This window comes from Stegodyphus dumicola, chromosome X2 (assembly GCF_044657685.1).
Source record: "Stegodyphus dumicola isolate Sdum_Otavi_A_Nest chromosome X2, ASM4465768v1".
NCBI lineage: Eukaryota > Metazoa > Arthropoda > Arachnida > Araneae > Eresidae > Stegodyphus > Stegodyphus dumicola.
Window position 1 is genome coordinate 24,627,793 of NC_140781.1, and position 25,400 is coordinate 24,653,192.

The following is a 25,400-nucleotide window of genomic DNA, read 5'->3' on the forward strand; positions in this document are numbered from 1 at the left end:
TGTTTGAACTTACATCTTGCCCAAAATATTTTTTCCTGTCTTAACTTAATGTTAGTTTCTTCACTAGATTTATTTAGATTCTTAACTAGATTTTCTTAACTAGATGTTTTATTTGTTATGTAACTGGACCTCCATGACCCCCATTCTTTATTTTCTTCGGATTTGTTGGCGCTTACAGCTCGCTCAAGCACACTAACAGATTTCAAACGCCATACCCCTGATCAGAGGTTTTTTTTTTAACCTCGATTTTCCTCTGATGAGAAAACGGAGAACCCTCCTATTTATTTAGATTAGGTTAGCTTTTTCAACACCTCTCTCAACATACAACATTACATTAGAGTCTCCATTATAAGGTGATAGGTCACATGTATTTCTCCCTTACTTTGTTTGTTTCACTTTACTATACATTCATGATCAAGTTATTCCAAGCTTCTGTTTCTTCTTCTCTGTCTTACTTAAGCCCGTGAATATTTTTTCTTTAAATATACAGTCTGGGCATTATTTTTTCCTCTTTTTTTACCCTACTTTTTTACCTGGCTTTAAAAAATTTTCGTTTGAAATGCTGAGAAATAATTCTTTTTTTTTTCCTAACAAAATTGCCCTCTGTTTGTTTGGCTTTTCTTCACTTCTAATATCGCACATAGATATATTGATTTTACACCCTGCGGGCAGAAAGACGTAGTGGTTGCAACACAAAACATCTGTCTTAGCGTACTAACAACAAGCTGATTGCGAAAAGAGAAAAGTTTATTGGTGTTCTAGGCTTCACGAGATCAGTGAGCGTTTGTTTTTTAAATAACTAGTGGAGCTAAAGGTAAATGTGGAATTGATATTATGTGTTTAAGTAAATTTTAAATGTGCCATGATAGGAGGAACTACTCTGGTATGCGCCCTCAAGTAGCCAAACATTTTTGGCGAGAAACTCCACGCTGCCATTTTGCTATCTAAATTTTTTGTCTACATTTCGAACTTTAAGCCTAAAATGTCTCCAAAAACACGGTTTTCGCGAAAGCAAAAATCACGTTTTGAACATACAATTTAAGCTAAAAATCCGAAACGAAAACAAATAATTTAGATAGCAAAACCGTAAAGTTTCTAACCAAAGTTATTTGACAAGAGTCCATGTACACAGCGATATGTTTTAACTTAAAAAAAAATCTACGAATTTGCACAATTTAGGCAACAAACGAATCTACGAAGTATGCACACCTCACTTTAATAAATTAACATAACAACAATAAATTTCAAAGAATACCATGTACACAGCGTCCTGTTTCAACTTAAAAAAAATCTACGAATTGCACAATTTAGGCAACAAATGAATCTACGAACTATGCACACCTCACTTTAATAAATTAACATAACAATAAATTTCAAAGAATACCTTGTATACAGCATTCTGTTTCAACTTTAAAAAACATCTACGAATTGCACAATTTAGACGGTAGGCACTAATCAACAAAATAACTAAAATTTCAAACAATTCAAAAAAAAAATAACAATAATGACAGAAATTCATACTAAAAAAACAATGAACATAACATTCTACGCCACAGATACTTAGATAATAAAATAAAATGCAATAAACAAAAATAAAATAAAATGCACTTACCATGAAATGCTTTCTCGAACAGCAGATATACCAATTTCATACCGCCTTTAACATTCCGCCACGTAATCACTATCGTATTTATATGACAGCCAGACACACTATCCAGAAAATTCATACTATGGTTCACAAATAAATAAAATAACAAATAATCACAAAGGCCTGCTTCTATCATGCACAGCCACTTTAAAAATAATCTCCCAGACCCTCTTTCCACACCTCCAAATACACACTGCCCCTCAACAGGATGGCCACGACGATATTTCCTTTTGCCGAACTTCAATTCAACAACTTCCACCACTTTATCTCTTCCCCCTAGCTTCTCAGACACAAAGCATGACGCAAACCAACAAACTCCAGCGAAAGATTTTTCAACATCAACAGGGTTGCCATACAACACGCAAACGCGCCAAAATTCAGCGCAGAACACATATTGCCGCATTTGGTGAAATTAGGGCGTATATCAGAGTTGTACCCATGATAGATGTGGAGTTGGACGTTGGGAGCGCTATTTTTCAAAGGAGCAGTCATCTTTCTTGTTTTATCATGGCTGGAGAACCCATTTCCTGAAGAGAGACATCAGATAAGCTTTATTTTTGTATCTTAATTTGGTAGTTTATGAATAATAAATTTATTCTTAATGTAAAGATACTTGTTATCATTTAAGGCTGAGCTAAGTTCTAAAATGAGCACTTTACTAAAAGGAAATTTAAAATTAAAAGATAGGGATTCTAATGTTTTTCTTAGTTATATTGTTAAGGTTACAATTACTCTGAATTCCGAACTTAATTCTCTTGATGCAATTGTTGATGCCTCTTCATATCATTTGTTGGTCTTGCTTTACTGTGCAATATTTCTTCAAACCATAAATAATTTGTGTTGAGAATTGTTTAAAGAGTAATGTGGAAGAGTGTTATCTGTTTAACTGACTCCTAGTAGTGCCCAGTGGTAGGCTCACCACCGCCGGAGAATTTTTCTGAAGCCTTTTTTGTTTAACTTAGTAACTGGATACTTAAAATTAGTCTTAAAGCAAATTTCAAATATAGAAATGACTGAAATAAACACTAGTCCTAAATTATTTAGAAAAGTCTAATTTTGCTTTAGTCATCAGAATTGCTGGTATATCGTGTATTGTAAAAAACAGATCTTTCTCAAGGAACAGCTGTAGCATTTATATCATTTGAATAATTAGGGACTAAATTCTTCCTTTGTAAAATATTTAAACCCAATGATATTAATTTTTCATCAATTTAAGTGGAAACAAGAAGCTATCTTGTTTGATTTTTGACATCTCCATTTTAGATGTAAGATTGCAGTACGTTTCATTCCTATTAGAAGCACATAATTTTTTCTGGTAAAATTTAGATCTTTTATCAATTAACTCTTTGCAATCTAATTTATCAACGTTTGTTTTAATTTCTCATCATGTTCTGTTGATATATTCATCTTCAAAGTTAAAATTTCACATTCTCAAGAATATTTTCTGTCGCATTTGATAAAAAAAGAAAAAAATTCCTTCTATTATGTTTAATTCAATATAGCAAAACAAAGAGAATTGTTTGCCTAAAAGAGAAAAGACTTTCACAAAGGATTTTCTAGGATAACTGGCTCGTATTTACGTTACACATGGGGGAAAACCACGAGAAACACCTTTGTCACCAATACATTCGCCGGGGTTTGATATTAACCCTTTCCGTCACACTACCTTTTAAAGTCAGAGTTTTGATAAAAAAAAAAAAAAAAAAAAAAAGAAAGGTAGGCAGTTTAATTAGGCCTAGAGGAGCACACAAGTAAAATTTTGTGGGCACACCCACAGAATTAAGTGTGCCCAAAGTGGGCACACTGATTGAATAGAGCTTCGAAAAGAGTGCTGAAACGAGCATTGTTGTCAATGAACTGACCGATGAAATGCGGAGAAACAAAGAATACAGACTCTCAGTTGTCCTAGATTATCGGTGAGCCCGGTCTGAGCACACCTAGGGTTCGCCGTTTGATTTTAGGCAAGATTTCAAGGTAAAAATTTAAAACTAATATAGAATAAGGAGATTAGCATACAGCCAAAAAAATAACATAGCAATTTCTTTTCAAACAATTCCTTTTATACCCTAAAAAAAGTCTGGAAAATTTCTTTGAAAAATCAGGATCTTAAAAAACTAAACATGGCTAAAATATATGGATTGCTTTGTGTTGAGCTGCCATCTACTGTAAATTAAGAAGGTTCAGAGTAACCTATAAATCCTATTTCATTCAATGTTTTTTTTTTTTTCTGTGCGTAAAGAAGGAAATTTTTAGGTTTGTCCAGACCGGACACACTATGCCGCAAAGGGTTAAGCTATTCTTTTTCTTACAGTATTAAATTTGATGATGATACATATAAAATTTTAAATCTATTTGCAATGTATTGTCAACCCATTGCAATGATTTATCATTTGATGTTGTATATAAATTTAGACACACAGCAGTGTGTCAACCAAGTTCGGAACAGACAGAAAAGAAAACAGTGAGACACTGGCCATGTGCATCTTACACGAACCATTTCAAGATATTTTCGACCCCCGCATTACTCAAAAACTATTAGACCCATAAACTTATAATTGTTTATGGCTAATTATTTTTACATAATATAAGTCTGTGTTTATGGTCTATTATTTGTACATAATAGTATAAGTCCGACTCAAAATTGGCATTAAAAAAGTGAAGGAATTTAAAAATTGGCTGTATATTAATAGAAGTAATAAAAACGATCATGGATTCCAGAGGATGCATATAGAAGAAGAAAATATTAAATAGCAAAATACAAACAAAAACGTTGTCAAAGATTAATTCTAAAGTTATAGCGTGTTAATGACGACATTAGAAAAGGGTGCAAGAAATATTACAGTCCGTCATACATATTAGCATGTCTGGCTGGTAGTTGGAGGCTCCGTGCTTCGAATTCCATTGAAAGCACAGATGATTTCTCATATTTTCCACCCCAAAACATCTAATGATTTCTACAGTTACGCACAGGAACTAAAACAGGATGGGCAGTAATTCAACTGTAATTTGTGTTAATTGCTAAACCGTGAAACAACAGGTATATAATCCAGGCTTAGACCTATTTCATGATAGCATAGGTAAATCATTTACATGCTGTATTAGAAATTTATAACTACTTTTTAAATGCACAACAATGGATAATAAATCCGTACTATAGATAATTGTACAAAACTCTGAGGTAGGGGTGCTACAGCTCAAGTGAAAAAAGTATTGGAGAGTAATAAAAACATGCTAATGACACAACTTCAGGAGCCTTTAACTTTGCATAGGTATAACGGAGTATTTTGAAGCAATCTGGAAATTGTTTACATATGAAAAGATCCCTCCCCCGATTCCAGGCGAATGGGCTGGCTGCATGGGTGTTTTCGTGTTTATTCCCATGTATAGCCTGGATATGAGCCAGTTTCCCTTGGAAAGTCTTTCATGAAAGCATCCCTTCCCTTAGGCAAATAACCCTCGAATGCTTTGCTATAATCAAGTAAACCAAACCATTCAGCGAATGCCTAAAGAATAAAAGCTTTACTGAATAGAATAAAAATTTAATTTTTATAATTTACTAATGTTTTTACCTTTGTCCTTTTTTGTATCATTAAATCTATATTAGAATTTGAAAGACAGAGTGATACGAGATATTTATTTTGAAATTAATTGTGTAAAACTTTAGTAATGCATTTATATTTTATTTTTAGCTCATACTTAGTGAAGGAAAGAGTACTTAGAGAATTGAGTATTCAAGAACATGGAAGATCTTACATTACGAAAAGTAAGAATCCGTCATCATATGAAACTGTATCTAGAGTCATTCAGCGCATTTGTGCATAGTCTTAAGTATAGCTTTTACGATGATGTACCAAAAAACTGATGAGTCATGCATATTATATGGTAATGCCGCTTATATTATACTGACGGAGTCTATTAATACATATAGCATACTTGCCAACCTATGACACTCAAAAATCAGGAGATTTTTCACAATGTTAAAGAGACTTTTTAAATGATAAAAATATAGTTTTTAATAATGAATTAACTTTTAGTAGTTACTAAGTCTTAAATGCAAGCAAATACAAATCTTACGAACAGTGGCAGATTTTGCCTTCGTTAAGAAAGAAACTTCATAATTTTGTTCATAGCAATTGCCACGTAGGCCTGCTTTCGCTAATAAAAGTGTTTCTAATGTGTCATCACTCATATTAGATCTAAATTTAGTCCTCGTTTTCGCAACAACACCGAAAATTCTCTCACACTCCGTATTACTATGGGGAACTGTCAAGGTGGCCAACATAATTCTAGACAGTTCACTATATTTTAAAATTCCATCAGCACCTTTCAGTTTTCCAATTAAACTCCACTGGGTGTCAATCCTAGCTGATTTTATAACTTCATCCAAGTTTTCTAATTGTAAACTGCAAAATTGCGACTGCAGTATATCAGTAGCAACATCAATATCATCATCTTTCATGACTAAACTAAGTAACACAGGAAATCTGTTAAAAAAGTACCTTATATCAGAAAAAGATGCATTTGCTAGAGCAGAAACATCACAAACTTTAGCATGCAAAATCACTTCATCGTTGACTGGAAATTTATGTAGTTGTAATCACATACTCGACAGAAGTAACTTCTAACATGAAGATAAAACTTATTTTTGTCTTCTGAAAGTTCTTCCACTACTTTAGTAGTTGCAGCTCCTATTACCAAATCTTCATCTTTCTTTTGATTTTCTATTTCACCTTAAATCACATCATATATAGAGTTACAAGACAAAACGCAGACTGGTTTTACAAACTTTGATAAAATGTCTTTAAACAGATCATAAATAATTGATTGCAAAACATGAATTAATGGAATTGTGTTAAGAACATCGAATGATGGCAAAATGAATTGTAAAAAAAAGCAAAAAGCTTTGTTAAGGTCCGAAGAAAAAAATATACATATTCGTTCTTCACAAGATAAACTTACAGTAATCAGAAAATGTTTCGTGTGTTGAGCAATTTTTTTTTACTTTGAGAGAAATTTGTATCAGCTTTATGCTTATATTTTGCAGTATTATTTTGAGAATTGCCAGTTGAATTGCTGAATGATGCAGAAATTACTTTATTTTTTTCATACCTATTTTTAACAATGGAAGTAGTAACTACATCTCCATTTACTTTAGGTACTTTATAACTTTGAATAGAGCCTTTTATCTTAACTCTCGAAGCATTTACTTCTTTAAAAAATGCAAGAAGTGAGTTCCATTGATCGAGGATTCTAGATAAGCATTTCTTTAAAGACAGCTAGCGTGTACATACATGTTTCAAAATTTTTCTCATTTCAGTATTATGCAGCTGTTGGAACTGTTTCAATTTTTCCTTTCTTTTAGAACACCTTTCAAGATAATATTAAATATCAACAATGTGTTCATCCACATTTATTGGTAAAGAAGCTAAGCCCTTTTTCAGCTGTTAAATTTAAGAGGTGACAGGTGCACCTCATAATATGCAAATCTGAATTTGCCTTTCTTAAGATGCCTGCAACACCAGTCTTCAAGCCTACCATTACTGGTGCATTATCGGCACCAAGTGCTAAGCAATTATCCAGAGGGACTGCATTTTCTTTTAAAGTTTTAATAATTAGCTGTGCTATATTAAAGCCTGTCGAATGTCCTTCTAAAGTGAGGACAGAAAGTAAACTGCACTCAGTTTTTGAAGACTCTGGATTAAAATAAGAAACAACATTTGGATACAGTTTTGAATTGGTATTATTGCTTCCATCCATAGAGAGGCATAACGGAGCTGTTTTAATGCAATCAAAAACTGAAGATTTATTTTTCAACTGAAGATTTGTTTTGGTCCTTGCACTTGAGTATATCTTAGCAATTTCACTATCGGGAAACATTTTTCTAAATAAAGCTGCAGCATGATCCGATGCATTCAGTGGCAGGTTGTGCTCCAGTAAAAAGGCAGAGAACAGACATTCTGCATTGATGACTTTTTGGTCTTTTGTTTCCAAAGAAAAATTTAATTTTTCGGTTTTTTTTTTTTTTCAAAACAACTTATGTTGTCCTTGTATTTTTGTGTACGCACATGTTTGAGAACATTCGCCCTTCCACTATGCGAAATCGAAAAATTGCAATGACAGGCGGTACACATCGCAAACATCACATCCAAAGGAGTAGGGACGACTTGCAGAAATTTAACATTGGTTGCCTATTGCAGCATGTATAATTGTCAAGAAAAAGCTGGTTGTAGCGCCTCATTTCACAAATTAGAATTTCTGCATATTTTTATTTTTGAAACTCAAATCGATTAAAACAATTTAGCATATTTATCAAGCATAATTAACATTCCAAATAATTATAAAGCTATTGCATGCTTTCAGAACTGGATATTTTTTAGCTTTTCCTATGCTGTAAGGAAATTTGTGACTACTTCTTTTAGAAAATAATATTTTAAATCTGAACTAACAGAAAATTTCAAATAATCAATTTTCTCTTGCAATTTTTATGCTTTTTATTGGTGTAAATAAGTAAAAAATATTAAAATATTTAAAAACAAATTTTTGAAAGTTGTGTTTAAAATTATAAATTGTGCTGCTTTTTTAAAATTATAGATGAGTATTATAGCACAATTTCTATTAAGGAATTTTATTTCAATTATATTTCATAATACATCAATGTGATAAACACGTTTGACTCCTTAAAAATGTTTATACATTTAATTCTAATATTAAAATTGTATTTAACCGTAATAATTAATTTTGCTTGTATTTTATAGTGATTTTAAATTTATTTTTAGTTCTGCATAATATTTTTTATTTAATTTAATTTATTAGCTTAAAAAGGCGGTAGCCTAGAAAGGCTGTTAGTTTCAAAGCGGCATTTTGCGCTGTTTTACTATAAATGTGCGTGTCTCTTGCAAATTGTTGTTACCAAATATTATCGCCCTGTATTATATGTAAAGAAATTAAATAATGAAGAATCTGCATGAATACATGTATGGTTATCACAATCTGACAAAAATGACAGTATCTAGAGCCATCAAATTTTGAATAATGTAATCCTCCACCCGAATATGGGCATTTGGACGGCTGAATTTCGAATTGGTTTTAATCTATTTCCTATTTTGTAAAACTTTAACGAATTTTTGATTAACAAACTCAACGAGTTCAGAGAGAGCACCGTACGGAAAATAACAGTTTTATCTCCAGTGCGGAAATTCTAAAGATACGCTGTTTTCAAATGTATGTGGTTTACGGGCGAAGAACATGATATTTAATAAATATAGGTAACACACAAGACGTTAAAAAAAGGTTTCTTTTGGGCGTAATGTAATATCTTAATGCTTCTAGATTTTATTTTACCATTTTTTTCCCGCTTCATTACACTCAGAAAATTTTATGCTCTGAATTTTATAAATTACTAAAATAAATATTCCACTTTAATGTTAATAAGTTAATGATGATATAAATCAAATAAATGATTGTTTTGTAATGTTATTATAGTTTTGAAAATCATTGCCTAAAAATGGTCATTAAATTTCTAAAAAAAAGTTATCAGATCTTGTTTAATTTTACCTTATTTATTTCAAAGCATCCTGTACTATCAATCTTATTTAATTTTACGTTATTTGTGCGCAAAATTAAGTTCATAAATTTTGTGCCTAGAGTTTTTACCGTTTTACCAAAGTAAAGATGTTCGTACAAGAATTGCGCGTGAAAAAAATGCGCGAAATGCAGTAAAAAGTGCTTTAATGAGATATATTAAATCCTATTTGGAAAAAACTGTGGCTTTCATAATCTCATCACTATACAACGTATCACGTTTAATAATTTAAAAGAGTTATGTGATACAAACGCCATAGGTTTCAGTGTTAAAGTAAACCAGATCGTCCGTACTCTTTCTTGCCGACATGTCCGTGACGCGCCTCCCTCACTGGGTTAGTCTATCTCTTATAAGGTCCATGTTCTGGATACGTATGCTGTCACTCATAAAGCAGAAATTCTCATCTGATTCGCAAGGTTTTATGCAGAGAAAATTCAGTTGCTTTCAGATGTCCAAAATCACTTTTTTTTTTTTTTTTTTTTTTTGGTTCATATAACGAAGTATTAAGCCAAGTTCCATAAAAATCGTGAGAAATATTAAGAATAAGAAAAAGTCGGGAGAAATATATTGTAAATCGGGTTGGCGGGAGAGCGGTCGAAAATCGGGAGTCTCCCTCCCAAATCGGGAGAGTTGGGGGTTGATCTTTGGATTATGGTAACTTGGCGAAAATTTGGCGACCAACTCTGCTACAGCAACCCTCTATTTTTTTTTTCCGCTGCCATTAAAGACATGTTTCTTTTCTTTTTATTTACTCAACACTTTTTCCAACAATCTATTAGCCGAATTACACTTATGCTAGAAATTTTATCTAACAAAACTGCTTAATCATGACAAATATTCACTGCAAAATTGGGAAAAAGTGCACAATAGTAAACTCCTCGTGCGTTTTTCAGAATAACACATACACATAAACCATGTATACGCCGACTTATTTTTACTTAAAAAAACATTCCAGAATTGCACAAAAATGGCATTGCGCACACTCTTCACTATATCCATGTACACTGCTTTTTTCTCATAAATTAGAAAAATTTCACGAAAATGCATGACAATTTTCTGAATGTTTAGACCCGGTAAAAAGAACATATATGAAATTACCTGATCGCGAAAAAGTATATACCCTTTCCAAATATGAACATTTCCACGTATAAAATAAATAAAATATCCAAACACGTTTACTTCTAAATTATCTATTATATTAAAAACGTCACCAACTAATTCATACTGCAAACATTACAAATGGTTACAAATACTTAGTGTCAAATATTTAAATTATTTCCATGCACGTTTACTTCCACTCTAACGTATACCAAATTCTACAAACATATAATTCACAAAATAACTATCATTTAATTAAAATATAATTAAATTCAAAAACACTACTTAAAATATAAATAAGCACATACATTAAATTAATAAAAATTAGCTTACAATCCTAATTACTTTAAACTAAATCATTGCTAATAACAATTTTCCAATAATACCAAATTACTTTACTTCCACCTTACATTTAGAACAATGCATAAAAATAATATCCTCAAATAATTAAAAATACTAACTTACCTAATCTTCTTCAAAATCTTACTTACATGGTGGATACACTTTTATTATTGATTCAATAAAATTATTGAACGATTTTTTTCTGCGAATTTTTCCTCCACACTTCCTCCGCTAAATAAAAAGCAAAATTCTCTTTATCACAATGCCTCGGAATGGCGCTTTTTATAGCACCTGTTTCCGGATCTTTAAAATAATATTAGATAGCGCCATACAATCCGAAAATTATTCAACACTACTTCACACAACACACAATGAAGCTTAATACAAAATAATATACTGCCACAGATATTTTTCCAAATTCCCCCCCTTTTTCCGATTAAAGAACTGTAATTCGTCCATTAATATCACATGACATATCTTATGATCTCTGATTTCCCTCACACAAAATAATGCGTAATCGGAACTGAGTACTGCTCACATTATTACCAAAGTCCTAGGTCGCCTCCAAAATGTCGCCAAACTACCAGTTACCATATTCCAAAGATCAGCCGAGTTGGCAACTCTGATATGGGAAGTGATAGTCATTTTAGGATGTTTCTAGAGCTGTTTTCGTGAGGTGGGTATATTATTTCAGACATAGAAGTCTAACCACAATGGCAAGAAAGAGACACCAAGATGTGGCCTGATGCACAGCTCTCCAGACCACGCTAAAGAAGATATAAGAAAAGGAACCTGCAAAGAGGATGCGTGTAATAGCAGATAATGCCAGGCCGTCTTCAACAGAGGCAGTTCCAGCAGACAGATGATTCAACGATGGGCATGGTGATCGGACTGAGAAGGGCAGGTTGGTCCATACGGCAAATCTCTGCTGAAATACACCTGGACAGGTCCACAGTGTACCGGCTGTGACGATGATGGTTGGAAAAAAGAAATGTGGCAAGTTCGAGGGGTGTCGGTGCAGCCAGAGTGACGTCAACATACGTTCATCGACGCATCCGCAAGCCATTTCTACATCTATTCTGCAGCATGTTCATGACAGCCTGCAAGTTCTCATATGTGCCAGAACCATTTGCTGTTGATTGGTGGCTAGTGGTCTGCACTCGTGGTGGCGTCGTTAAGACTACCATTGATCCCACATCATAAATGGCAAGGTCAGCAATGGTGCCGGGGATCGAGCGATGTGAACGACGGAATGGCACAGGGTCTAGTTCTCGAATGAGTCACATTTCTGTTTTTCCAATGATAGGCGCCGCGTACGAGTGTGGCGTCGATGTGAAGACAGGTCCAATTTGGCAGCAATTGTGGAATGCCCCACATTGCGAGCCATTCTTCAGGACATCATCCGTAGTCTCATTGACTCGTACCTAGACATATTGCTTCATGAATCGCCGTCCAAGGTGGTCCGGCAACCCACTGAGCCGACGCTGTTCTTGCTCTGTATTATGCATATCATTTCAAAATAAATATCACTTATTGTTTGTTGCTGTCTCTCTCTGTTTGCCGAGTTTCATCACTTTCTGGCTACTCCTTCTTGGTATAGTGCAAAGTCTGTAATCCGGACGCCCATTATCCGGAATGATCTATAATCCGGACCTCAAAACCACACACTTTATTTTTGTATGCTTTACGCATGCGCGTTATACATGCGCGTTTAGCACAAGAAACAAAGCAACTTGAACAACTTCCATTGAAAAAAATGTTTAATAAAGTAAACAAACAAATATCAAGCTTTTTTTTGTAAATTTTGATACCCTTTAGATCATAATTGCTCTTTATTTCATAAATTACGGTTTCATATTTTAATTGTATAATTTCTGCATGCCATTTCACCAGATTTAAATTGATGATCTATAACCCGGAAAAACCCTTAATCTGGAATCGCTAAAGTCCTGACGAGTCCAGATTATGGACTTTGTACTGTATTGCATTTTCAATGTCAGGTAGTGTATTTAAAACCTGAATAAATACATAAAACCTTAGGTAATGCTGTGGTTTTTTAAAATGTAGAAGGAGTATAAAGAAATCTTGGTGGTACCTATTCTTTACTAACATTAGGTAATTTTTCCTGTATGCACTTTTCAAATGTTTTCAGACATGCTGTCTACCCTAGAGATTTTCAGAAAGGAAGCCAGGTGAATGTCATTGAACCGTTTTGTGCCAACAGGTACGCATATGGCCAGCAAGAACTGCCTTTATTTTCCGGCCGGCGTGCTGCTGTGCCAGAGCATTTTCTCGTTCACCCTGCCTGTCACATATTTGTGCTAGCGTCCTGTAACGTTTTAAAGATCACTAGATTGGTGAAAAATTGCAAAAGTAGTTCCAATTTTGTCACATGGACAGGCATCTGTAGAAAGAAATTTTTTCGAAGCATGTTATGTTTTGTAGCTTTTTATGTGTAATTATCATATCGTTTTAGAATACATATCATAAATTAGTTATTCAATTAATGCATGCTTAATTATGCTAATTATTAAATTATCTTTACTAATAATGTATCCTACGTAAGGATTTATTTTGCTTCTAGAATGGTATTACGGAAGTGAATTTTGGGTATCGGATAATAAGTTGCTTTCTTTTATTAAATTTCCTCTGCTGATAGGTCCTTAATTTTTTTCATTAATGATCCTTAAAGGGACTTAATTTCCATGTGCAAAAATGTGTGTGAACCCTGCTCTACAAGGGCACCCATTCCCTTAGACTGATAGCACTTAACTCACTTTGCTATAATATAAACAAAGCCAATCTTTCATAACAGATAGCCTGGCTACCTGAATAATTTGTCAAGAGGGTATCTATTTCTTCCAAATCTTAGTTGTAATGAGAATTCTTTGGCAAAAATTTCTGAGCAAGTATGAAAATGTGTTTCCTTTCGTTTATAAAAAGTTAGTGGTGCATTTTTGTTTTCATTTAGTCATAAATTACTGACTACCTAGAATTCAAGAGCTCTGTTATCAGTCTTGTGCAGGAGTCTCAACCCTCTAGGCCAGCGATTTTCAACCCTTTGACTAATGTGTACCATCTAAACGAAATTGAAAACATTTAGTACCACCACTACAATGTACTACCACTCTCGAACAAAGGTCACATCGCATAAATTTACGAGTGTTAAAGAAAAAACTCAATCAGGATATTGGGGTTTTAATTTTTGAATGTAATAGTTAAAAATACTTTTCTTCTTTGCGTACCCACCTGTTGAGAACCCCTGCTGTAGGCCTTCTTTGAATTTTCAGGATTCCATACTTAGAAGCTGATTTCACCCAGTCTACAAATGTTTACAGTCTGCCATCATGTCATGGCTAAAGGACTGTGTGCGTGGCTGGAAGCAGTTGATGGCACTTCATTCAGTTCTGGCAAATGATGTATCGAAGACATCATCGCAAAATCGTTAAACCTTATTTTTGTATTAGTATTAGAACATAAATATTGATCTAGGTTAACTTGTTTCAAACTTGCTGTTAGATAAAGCTAGGCATAGGATAGAGCATAGGAATAATTCATGCATAGGATAGAGCATTCCTTTGTGTCAACATGAGTTTATCTGAAGGTCATTTAATTTTGTACTTCGTTGAATAATCAGTTTTCGGAATGTTCCCCAATTAATGGATTAATGGAATTTTAACTGAAATTTTATAAAACTTACCTTATAAAGTTTTCACTTAGGTTTATTTAGTTTTTAGCATAAAATTTGTCTGTATAAAGTCTATTCACAGATTGTTCTTTTCTAGGTACCTTATGAAGATGGAAGATTTTCGGATGGGGAAGTCCCACCAGAATGGAAGGAAATAGTGGAGGAAGCTTTTAATAAAAGCGTGTATCGTGATGTTCTAGATTCTGAAGATGTGAAAAACAACATAGGAAAAAGCTATCCTAGAATTCAGAAAGTTATATGTGATAGATACAGTTGCTATTATGAGGACAAGTGTTTCAAGCTCGGTTTGGATTATTTTGATTTTGAAAAAAGGCATTTACCGGGCAGGGATGCCAGATTTAGTGTTCGTTTTGGAAAAGAATGCAGGGATAAACATTTGCCTGTGTATAACGTAATCGAAAACAAATGTTTAAATTTATTACCGACAGACATCTGGTTTTTTCTTTTTTATGTGCAAAACTTCATCATCAGGGTTTTTAAATTTCATAAAAGTGCCATATTATCCAATACAAACAGTATTATGTATTAAAGTATGCCGTTTCCCAGTACCAGCATTTGATAAGGATATTTATGAAGAATATTGAAGAAACTTTTGTTATAGAACTTTGATTCCAGCTTGAATATTTAATGAAACAAGATATAAGATCAAGATACCATCATTTAAGTTACTTGCACTTTTGAAAGAGTTTGCAGAGTATTTTAGGAACTAAAAACTTCGTCTTTAAGTAATTTTCTGAAAATAATGAACTGAAATTGAACTCAAAATAATTAATACATTTTTTTACAGATGTATTACTGTAAGTTGTGTCTACAAATAAGCCCATCATATATTGTAATAGTAAATAACATATTGTATATAATAGCATTCTATTTTTGAAAACCAAAGTTGACTTTAAATGTATTTTATTTCAACATAATATTTTTTTGTCATGCTTATATTCAACAAGGATTTAAAAATTAGGTGTCAAGAAAATAATTTTTGTAAGTACATAAATTTTGAACTTTTAAATTTTGCTTAAGAAATGCTTAAAATGTTCATTCTGAAAATTTCAGTATTCATATTCAAGTTATGTACGTCTTGATTGATCTGTGTCTGTTAATTAAAAATTTTTTTCTATATTACTTTCTTAAAAAGATTAGTTTGTTCCCCCTTTCGAGCATTATTTTATCAAATCTGTGAGAATTATAACATTTACTGCACAGATTCGATGGCCAATTATTTTTTTCATGAAAATCTCTATAAAGTTTAGATTTTATATGTATTAAATATGATGTAATCTTCAGTATTTTTTAAATTTTAGTTTAATTTATATTAACAGTATTTTATAATATGTAGAAACCTGATAGATAAAGAGACATTACCACTTTAAATTATTTTTTTTTTTAAGTGTACTTTTTATTGAAAGTGCAGCTTTTTACTTTGAATTTATCTTGTGCATTAATGTTATTTTAACAAAAAATGTTATTTAAGTGTGCCTTTTGTTAATTATTATTATAAATCGCCTGTATCCATCAGTATTCTCCATTATGAATGCATACTGCTTAAACATTATTGCTGCGGGTTCGTAATACATTGAATGCACCCAGAACTGATGATTGTTGACGAAATTTATTTTCCAAAATGAAACATTTTGCAAATCTAAAACTTTTTAGAGAAGTACTAGTACATCTGTTCTCAGCAGAATCAGTAGTTACCACTTCGACGTACTAAGAGCATAAAACGCAAGACAATGTATTAAAAAAAAAAAGGCCTAAGCTTGCACAGTGATCTCTCAGTACTCTCAGTTATGAACTAAACTAAACTGATGCTGTTTCCTTTCTGAGGTGGTTTTTCCATTTCTGTTGAGAAATTTCTAGTACTACAGATTTCTCAAAATTGCTGAAAGGCATACAAAGGACCAAAATGTTGTCAAATGTTCGTAAAGTTTCGTGACTTTTTAAGGTTTCTCGCCAATATTGGTGATAAATTATAGCTGTTAAAACACATTGCTATCTAGCCAACCTCAATGTTAAATGGACTGTACCCCTGTAACCCTGTTTTTTCGGTAATGCTTTACACTCTTGATGTCTTTCATGTTGAATTATATAAGAGGTACTACACTTAGCATATAATTTCGCTAAAATTATTTACATTTGTAACAGACCTATTTAAGTGTAATTGAACTATTTTATTCACGCCATGAACTCATGAACTGTAACCGAACTATTTTATTTAAACGCCATCTCGTGGCGATATGAAAAAACGTCAGTCGACCTCCAGCCGCCATGATGATAGCTTACCATGTTATGTTATTCTCAATGTTTGATGTTCCATTTGGTATATGTTTCATTTTTATGTATATTTCTTTTGTTTGTAACCGTTCCTGTGTGCTCTGTTAATAAATCCTTTTAAAGCTAGCCGGCGTTAGTGTCTATTGAGAAACGGCTACATCACATTGGCGCCCAACTAAATTTGAATCCAAAATGGCGCAACAAAATGTTTAGAATTTCTGTTTGGCTTTAGCAAGCTCTTACTCCCGAATTTAACTTTTAGTTGCTGGAGATCGGCTCAGTTTCTTTTCAGGTGTGGACTACTGGTCAAATATTCTGGAAACCAATTCAGGAATTAAAATTGTCATACCGTGCTGCTAGCACATCGAATCATCAACTGGACAATTTCAACGGAAAAGATAAGTTTCGTTTACATTATCGTTTAATCTGAGTTTAAAGTTCTTTTAAACTGATTATTTATTCTAAGCTGCTTCTTAAAGCAAATGTAAATTCTTTACTGAAATCTCATTTATTGATACTACATAAGAGTATTAAACGAAAGCAAACGGCTTTCTGTTAACCAAACGTTATTTCTTGAACTGTAATTTGTTATTTTAAAATGTTAATGCGCGTTATTTTAAAATGTTAATGCGCATATTAAATTAATTTGTAGATAATATTGTTTCACTGAATACATGTTTTGATGTTAAAGTTTGAATATATTCATTGACGTTGTTCATTAGAATTTATTAGTTTCGCTTCTGACATACAGCAGCAGATGTTTTCCCCCCCGCGGAAATGTTTAGACTAGCGATGATTTATGATGTGTTTACGTCAAATCTTTTATTATTTTTATTTCCTTTGAGTGCTGTTGTTCCTTATTAAATGTTTTATTCTACATAAAATAAAATATTGTACTTCTTGATTTATCTTTCGAAGAACATTTTGAGAAAATGATTATAATATACTACTTCAGGTAAATATAATTGTTTTCAATTGTCTTAAAAATATTTCTTGAAGCGAAAGAAAATAATTATGAATAAAATCGAATGACTATTTAAATAAAGTAAAAGAGTTACTAAGTGTGTGTTGCTTAATCAGCTTAATATTTTGTTAAGATTAAGATTTCGAAGAATTCAGCTTAAATATAAAAGCTTATGGTAAGACATTTATGTATGTTTTGTATGTTTTGCTAAGTAGTAAACAATTTTTGAGCAATTTATTATATGTTATTTTCTTGATACAAGTTGAATTTATGAGGGCATTTTATGATATTTTTACGACTCCGAAATAATAAACTTTGTGAGTATTATTGTTTACATTTATAAATGCTGTTTAATAGGGGTATATACATTTTACTTAAAGGTATAATTATTAATTCTAAAATACTGTATTGTGAATAAAATCGAAATAACAACAAATTCAACTTCATCTTTTTCCTCCCCCTGACCTCTCATATAATTATGGCTTACCTTGCCAAAGCACGAAAAGAGGATTTAAAAACTCTCGCTGCAGAACTGAGTTTCACTGTAAACGACACTATGCGAGTAATAGATCTTAAAGATCTTATTGTCAATTCTGACACTTATGATGAGGCTTTTACCAGGAATCTTCTGGAAACTTTAATCGAAACTAGACAACAAAAACAACGTGAAAGCAACGATCTGGAGACACGTCAAAGAAAAGAACAAGAACTTTTATTAGAATTGGAACGTTTAAAATTAAACCTGGCAGCTGCTAGCTCAAATCCTGGCTATGCCGCCTTTGCTTCAAATGCAGCTATTGGAACAAATATTCAACACCTAATCCCTAAATTTACAGGAACATCTGACATTGCAACCTACCTGCAAATTTTTGAAAGACAATGTGAGAAAGTTAATATAAAACAAATAGATTACATCACTCATCTCCTACCTCTTTTGCCTATAGACATTTCGCAAATTATTTTAAGAGAACCAAAAGACAAATTAGAAGATTATTCTTACATCAAGAAGATTCTGCTACAAAGATTCAAATTAAATCCTGAATCATTTCGAATTAAACTTACTACACACCAAAAACACCCTGGGTCTTTATGGAAAGATTTTACTTACGAATTAAACAATTATCTCGAAGAGTGGCTCCATAGTCTCGATGTTACAGACTTTGAATCACTCAAAGACTTGGTCCTGACGGATCAGCTTAAAAGAAGAGTCAGTAGTGACGTTAAGGAGCATTTTATTGATACTTGGGGAAAAATAAAGAGTTCATCTGAATTAGTACAGAAATTGGATGATTATGAATCTGTACGTGTTAAAAATACGAACTATAAAACTGAACTTCCTGGCAGGCGGAACTATTCTTACAAATCGACTAATCCATCCAAACACAAAGTGGAAAATCGAACAAGTGACATACAGGGAACTCATAAAACCTTTTTAAATCGTGGTCAGCAACAAACAGAGGAAAAGCGGCCTCCTTTAACATGCTATGGGTGCGGAAAAACTGGTTTTATCAAGTCTAAATATCCAGCCTGTAACCCCCCAAAGACTTCAAATTCATCAAATTTTGGCACTATCCAAATCCGATCCTGTTTATCTTCCACTCGGACTGCTGTATTTCCAATTAGTATTGGTGGTGTTTCCGGTACAGCTTTCGCCGACACTGGTGCTAGTCACTCAATTGCAAGTGAATCCCTCTATCATATTCTGCAAAAACAAGATGCAGTATTTGAAAAGACAACACTACAGGTGTCTTTCGCTGATGGTTTGGTATCTGAAAAAGAGGTACTTCGCACCGAACAAATCATTCTTCTCGAAGGCAGAGAGTTCAAAACTCCGCTCCTTGTGTTGCCTGATGCAAAAAATAACTCGACTCTGTTAGGAATTGACTTTCTTCAAAAAGCTAAAATTGTTTTAAATCTTGCTGAAAATAAGTGGAACTTTTCTGATGAACCTCGAAGAAAATATAGCTTCGTGAAACCTCATCAATCCCAAGTACTGGAAGAAATCCCAGTTGTTGTAAATAACTGCCGACTACGAGAAAATGAAGGACAACAATTATCTACAGCCCAACGGCTTGCAACTGATGCATTGCTTAACAAATATCACACTGTCTTCAAAGTAGGAGGAGAAGCCACTAATCAAAAGCCATCTGGCTTACTTCAAACTCCAATCTATACTCAACGTTTTGAGACCTTGTCAATTGATCTTTTCGGTCCCCTTCCTGAAACACCGTCTGGTGAAAAATGGATTTTTATTGTGCAGGACTGTGCCACGAAGTGGACAGAACTATTTGCTTTAAAGGAAGCCACGGCCAGAGAATGTGCCACTATTCTTTTGGAGGAAGTTGCCCTTCGATTTGGGTTACCCAGGAAAATAATAAGTGATAATGGTACCCAGTTTACTAGTGCTGTTATGCAACAACTATGCTATATCTTGAACATTGATCAAAGTCTTACTCCTGTCTATCACCCACAATCTAACCCAGTTGAAAGGAAGAATAGAGATCTGAAACCACGTTTAGCAATACTTGTTGGTAACGACCATCAGTCATGGAAGGATAAACTGCCATTAATAAGGTTTGCTTTGAATACAGCCAAATGTGATTCAACTGGACATTCTGCTTCTTTTCTTCAATTTGCACGAGAGTTACGAACCTTAGATGATGTAAAGCATGATATAAAAGCCGTAATTGAGAACGATAATTTTGTTCCCGAAATTACTCCATATTTGAAACGTTTTGCAAGAAATGTACAACAGGTACGAGAAAGAGTCGAAATGCATCAAGATAAGCAGAAACGATATGCTGACAAAAAACGAAGAGAAACACCGAAATTTGTTCCTGGAGATAAAGTTTGGGTCACCCTCCACCCAATCAGCAAAGGTCCACTGAAGAAAACTGCTAAATTCATGCCCAAGAGAGATGGTCCTTATGTGATAGTGACTACAAGATCTCCAACCACTTATGATATTGCCGATCCTCATGAACCAGACAAAATTATCGGCAAGTATCATGTTTCAGCCTTGAATCCATATCAAGATCGAAATAAGTTTCAAAACACAGCTCGTGTAACTCCAGTGGTTCCCTTAAAGAAAAGAGGACGCCCGAAACGTGTAATACCACCCGAATCTGCACCTGTTGCACAAGGTGCTGGTGACGCTAAATTTCCTGCTTGTCAAACTGGAGCCCATTCATCTGATTCTCCGCCCGCTGCACAAAGTAGACAAAGGTCAGTTCCTGACTTCTTGCCGAGACGTCTACGAAGTCATAGGGGGAGGATGTAACAGACCTATTTAAGTGTAATTGAACTATTTTATTCACGCCATGAACTCATGAACTGTAACCGAACTATTTTATTTAAACGCCATCTCGTGGCGATATGAAAAAACGTCAGTCGACCTCCAGCCGCCATGATGATAGCTTACCATGTTATGTTATTCTCAATGTTTGATGTTCCATTTGGTATATGTTTCATTTTTATGTATATTTCTTTTGTTTGTAACCGTTCCTGTGTGCTCTGTTAATAAATCCTTTTAAAGCTAGCCGGCATTAGTGTCTATTGAGGAACGGCTACATCACACATTTATATACGTAAAATATGAAACAAAATTATTAAACTTAAATGGAACCAACTGGCAATCGAACTTTTTAATTCATAAATTTCAATTAAATACATCCCCGTTTCAAGTATATGCTTTGCACCAGTTTGTATCACTCTGCGGCAAGTTGTGTCACTCTTTCACTACAGTTTCTTTGCGATGTGAGGCTTATCACAAAGACTTTTCGGCTTATAATTACGACCGCAGTTATTGCACCTCACCTTTTGCTGTGGTGTGCCCCCCCAATGGAACGGTGTCAGAACACCAGAGTACCTGAGCAACAAGGCTCTACCCCATGTGGAACATATTATGAAGTTGCAATGTTGTTATAAATTAACCAAAATAAGCAATAATAATTTTTTTAAAATAGTAAGTAAAATTATGAGGATTACTGGAGAAATTAGTAGGAAATTAAATAATAGTTAAGTAAAATGCATCTTAATCGAGAAAGTCTGGACCGTTGAGGTGGTGAAAGGTGACAAGTAAATTATAATGAGTTGATTTGGAACCTGTCGTAACAGAAGCACTTGAATGACTTTCTGTAGCAGTAACATTGGCATTAGCATGATTTTGAGTAGGAACTTTTTCATGGTAACATTAGAATTTAATCGCAAGAGTATTAGGTTTTGGATTATCAACAGTATAATTAGATACAAATTTCGGACACCCATGAAAGTTCGCGGTATGTCCGAATGGCATACAGTTGCAACACATAGTTTTATTAATACGTTTAGCAATACAATCACTTGATTTGTGTGGCTCAGCACACTTGATACATCTGGGCTTAAGTTTACAATTATCAGCGGAATGATGGAAGTATTGGCAGTTGTGACACTGCACAACACAATCCATCAATTTAGTTATATCTTAAATACTTTCAACCCTCAGGGTGTTTTCAAGTTGCATCTGAAAAAATGGCATAGAAGCTCTAATTTTGATTTTATGCATTTGTGCAACACGTTTAACCTTTTAACCAATTCTAGATAATTCATCATTAATTTCAATAGAAGGGCAGTCGATCACTAGGCCACTTTGATTGGTTTGTCTAACTTAGCAATTATAACATAATGATCAATTTGTTTATGATCCAGGTGGCAAGTAATTTCCCTGTGATCTTCCTCAGTTTTTAGGAATATTTTTAAAAACTCACCATTAATTTTACCTATACATTCTCTTTGGTATCAGCCTTTAAGATTTTGAGAAAATCACTGAATTTAACAGCCGACTTTACCATAATTGGCCTAATTTTGGGAGGTTGAATATTAACTTGATTAGTGTCCATTACACGATCAATAATTTGAACTTCATTTTCAACATTATTACAAGTATTATCATTCGGTAGTGAACTCTTCAAATTTATTTGCTAAAGGTAAATCAACATTGTTTTTAACAAGTTTTGCATGACGGCTAGTATTTTTAGGTAAAACAAATCCATCTTCATCTCTGGTTTCATTAATTGATCGTATAATGGCTTTTTTAAAAGATCTTTTAGTCTTAGACTTAATCTTATGACAGTTATCAGAGTCATTAGCAAAATGATTGTTAATACAATTATTTTCATTAGCATTTTTAACAGTATTACTTTCAATGGTATTTTTAACATTGATAACTAGATGGTTTCTGCTGCGTGTATCAGTTAGAATTTTAATAAGAATTTTAATTAGTTATTAGTAGTTATAATCAGATTTTGATTAGAATTTCATGCCAAACATGTTAAAAAACGTGAGGTAGTTAAACTTACCAAGCTTCGTTAAGAAACTACTTTTGCATTGGATTTTCGTATTGCTCCCAGAACTGCACTAAGTTTTGTAATCATATTTGGCCGCCGCTATTCCATATTTGCACATTTTGCATTAAAATTCAGAGCTTTCGAAAGATTTTCAGCCACATCGTTTTTTACTTACTAATTCAGAATTAAATACAAATTTGAGATTCGAGAACGCGCCAAGAAAAGCGAAGTTTCGCCAATTGGTGGACACTAATGCGCCAAAAGAAGAGTTGAGTCAAAGATGTTTGTTGAGTTGAATTTCTAGGAGTACCTTGGTTGAGTGAGAGGAAGACTTATGAAGAAACATGCTGTGCGACATGATTGTGAGGCGTAAAAGGTGTAAATTTATTTAACAACCTGAAATCTTGTACACTCCTGTTCTTTACATACTTTAACATTCAGAACTTTCAAAAGATTTTTCTGCAACATCCTTTTTATTTACTAATTCGGAATTAAATGCAATATTAAACTTTGTAATTATCTTCTATGCGAGTTTTGCGTGCAAAGTAGTCATTTCACAGTACTCTTTTTAAGAGCTTATTTCTTTCTGGGTTCTCTCTGTATCCTTCAGATTTTGATTCTAGAATTAAACTGTGCTGAATGATTTTTTTTAAATTGCTTTTAGATTTTCTTAGTTTTCATTGCCGAGTAGTCTATGAGAGTTTTAAATTTGTTTCGTAGTAGCTTACTCTTTTGCAGTTGTTTCAGCCATACCTGGGCATTTTCAGCTGTATACGGCCGGAAATATAGGTCTTTGGTGATTTCACATTCGAACATGTGGTTATCGATGATGACTGTTGAGCCGTATACGCATGAATCTGCATGGTGTAATTCGAAGCGAAACAGGTAGGCCGCAAAAGGGCCATACGCCGTCAGGAAATACGTCATTGCTCTGCTTGTAGTGTTTAATTCCCTTGAGGGTACCGAGAGGAAGTTACATGACCTGCCTGTTAGCTCTTGAGTCCAATTAGTTTTCCACAGGGAGATAAGGTGCCGTTCCAGTTTTGATTAAGATGCGATAATGGAATTTGCAGACAGATGGCAGGGACAAGTTGTCCATTTGCACTCTTTTTCTATTCTCAGTTGGTCGGCTGCTTCATTGCCCACTGTGTCTCCATGGACGCGTGTCCAGTGGAGCTTTGGACGGCTTTTCTCTGGGAAATAGGATAGTAAGTGTTGAATTTCCGTTACTAGTGGCAAGAGGCTCAGTCCGATTATTGCCTGTAGGCATGAGGCACTGTTGGATATTGTAACTCTTTCTTCTTGTTGATTCCTGGAAAATTTCACATCTTCTCTCATGGCTAGCAGTTCAGCTTGGAATACAGAATTGGTGCTGTTAAGCTTTGCCTGCCATGTTTTAAAGAGCAAATTATTTCTGTAGGCACAGAAGGCACTTCTGAAGCCCATTTTAGTTTTTGACCCGTCCGTATAGATTCGGATTGGGAAATGGTCTATTGAAGAATTCACTATTTGGTTTTCTGTGTAGAGATGGTTTGGATGTAGGTCTAAATTGTGCTAATGTTCTTCGAAATCTGTTGGATGGTACATCGTATTATTGAATGTGCTGGTTTGGCGCAGTCGTGTTATATTAACTTTTGTTGCCTGTTGTTGTATTATAATGGTGATCGGTGGAATGCCTGCTATGACATGTAAAGCGCTTGTGGGAGCCGTTGTGATTGCCAGGAAAAAAAGTCTTTGTACAAAAAGTTTGCCTTTGGGAAGGCGTATTGAGGTTTTTGCCCCAAGCTGAAACGCCATGTAGTAGAATTTTTCTGTTACTGTAATGGTACCATAATTTTTGTTATTTTGGAAATATCCCCCAGTTGCTAGCAGCCGTGAATTTCTGATAGTTGCATAGGATTATAAGCTTGTCTCTGACATATTTAATGTGTTGATGCCAGGAGAGTCTGTTATATATTATGATGCACGGATAAAAGATATTATTTCCATTTTGATTTTCTTATTACATATCCATATTAATTGGTATTTAGCATTTCTGATTGAAGCTCCCGGTTTTGGAATGTAAAGTGCTTTGCATTTTTGTATCGATATTTTCAGCTGAAATTTGTCCACCCATTCGTTGAATAAATATTAACTGAATTGTTTGAGTTTTATTTTATTTCTCTGCGGGTTGTGCCGTGCGTTTTTAACAATCGTCGGCATAGACCTGTACATTCGTGTGGGGGACGTTGTCATACATTTTAAGCGCTTCATTGGCGATTAGGTTCCAAATGACTGTTCTGAACAAGACTCTTGTGGGCATCCTTTAGTGATCTTGTACGTTTGAAAGCTAGTGTTGGAGGTGTCTTGCAACGATCTCTTACTTAGAGCTCTCTTAATAACCTCAGAATTCCATCTGAACAGTTTTTCGTTGATACGATTTGTAAAGCATCCTTCCAACATATTGAGTCGAAGACTGCTTC

General features: G+C 33.9%; 1 protein-coding gene across 2 annotated transcripts in view; it reads left to right on the forward strand.

Annotated features, from left to right (window-relative positions):
* LOC146992702 (uncharacterized) overlaps window positions 1–21,152 on the forward strand; it is a 64,411-nt gene extending 43,259 nt beyond the window's left edge. The window contains exons 1-3 of one of the 2 annotated variants that reach the window (XM_085809896.1): window positions 692–814; window positions 5,338–5,411; window positions 14,456–21,152. In XM_085809896.1, coding sequence (XP_085666022.1) covers window positions 18,093–20,894 — 2,802 coding nt within the window. In that variant the 5' untranslated portion in view covers window positions 692–814; window positions 5,338–5,411; window positions 14,456–18,092 and the 3' untranslated portion in view covers window positions 20,895–21,152. Of the gene's footprint in view, window positions 1–691; window positions 815–5,337; window positions 5,412–14,455 lie in introns of those variants that run through there. The other variant, XM_085809895.1, reaches the window with a different exon arrangement.
* Window positions 21,153–25,400: the final 4,248 nt, after the last annotated feature.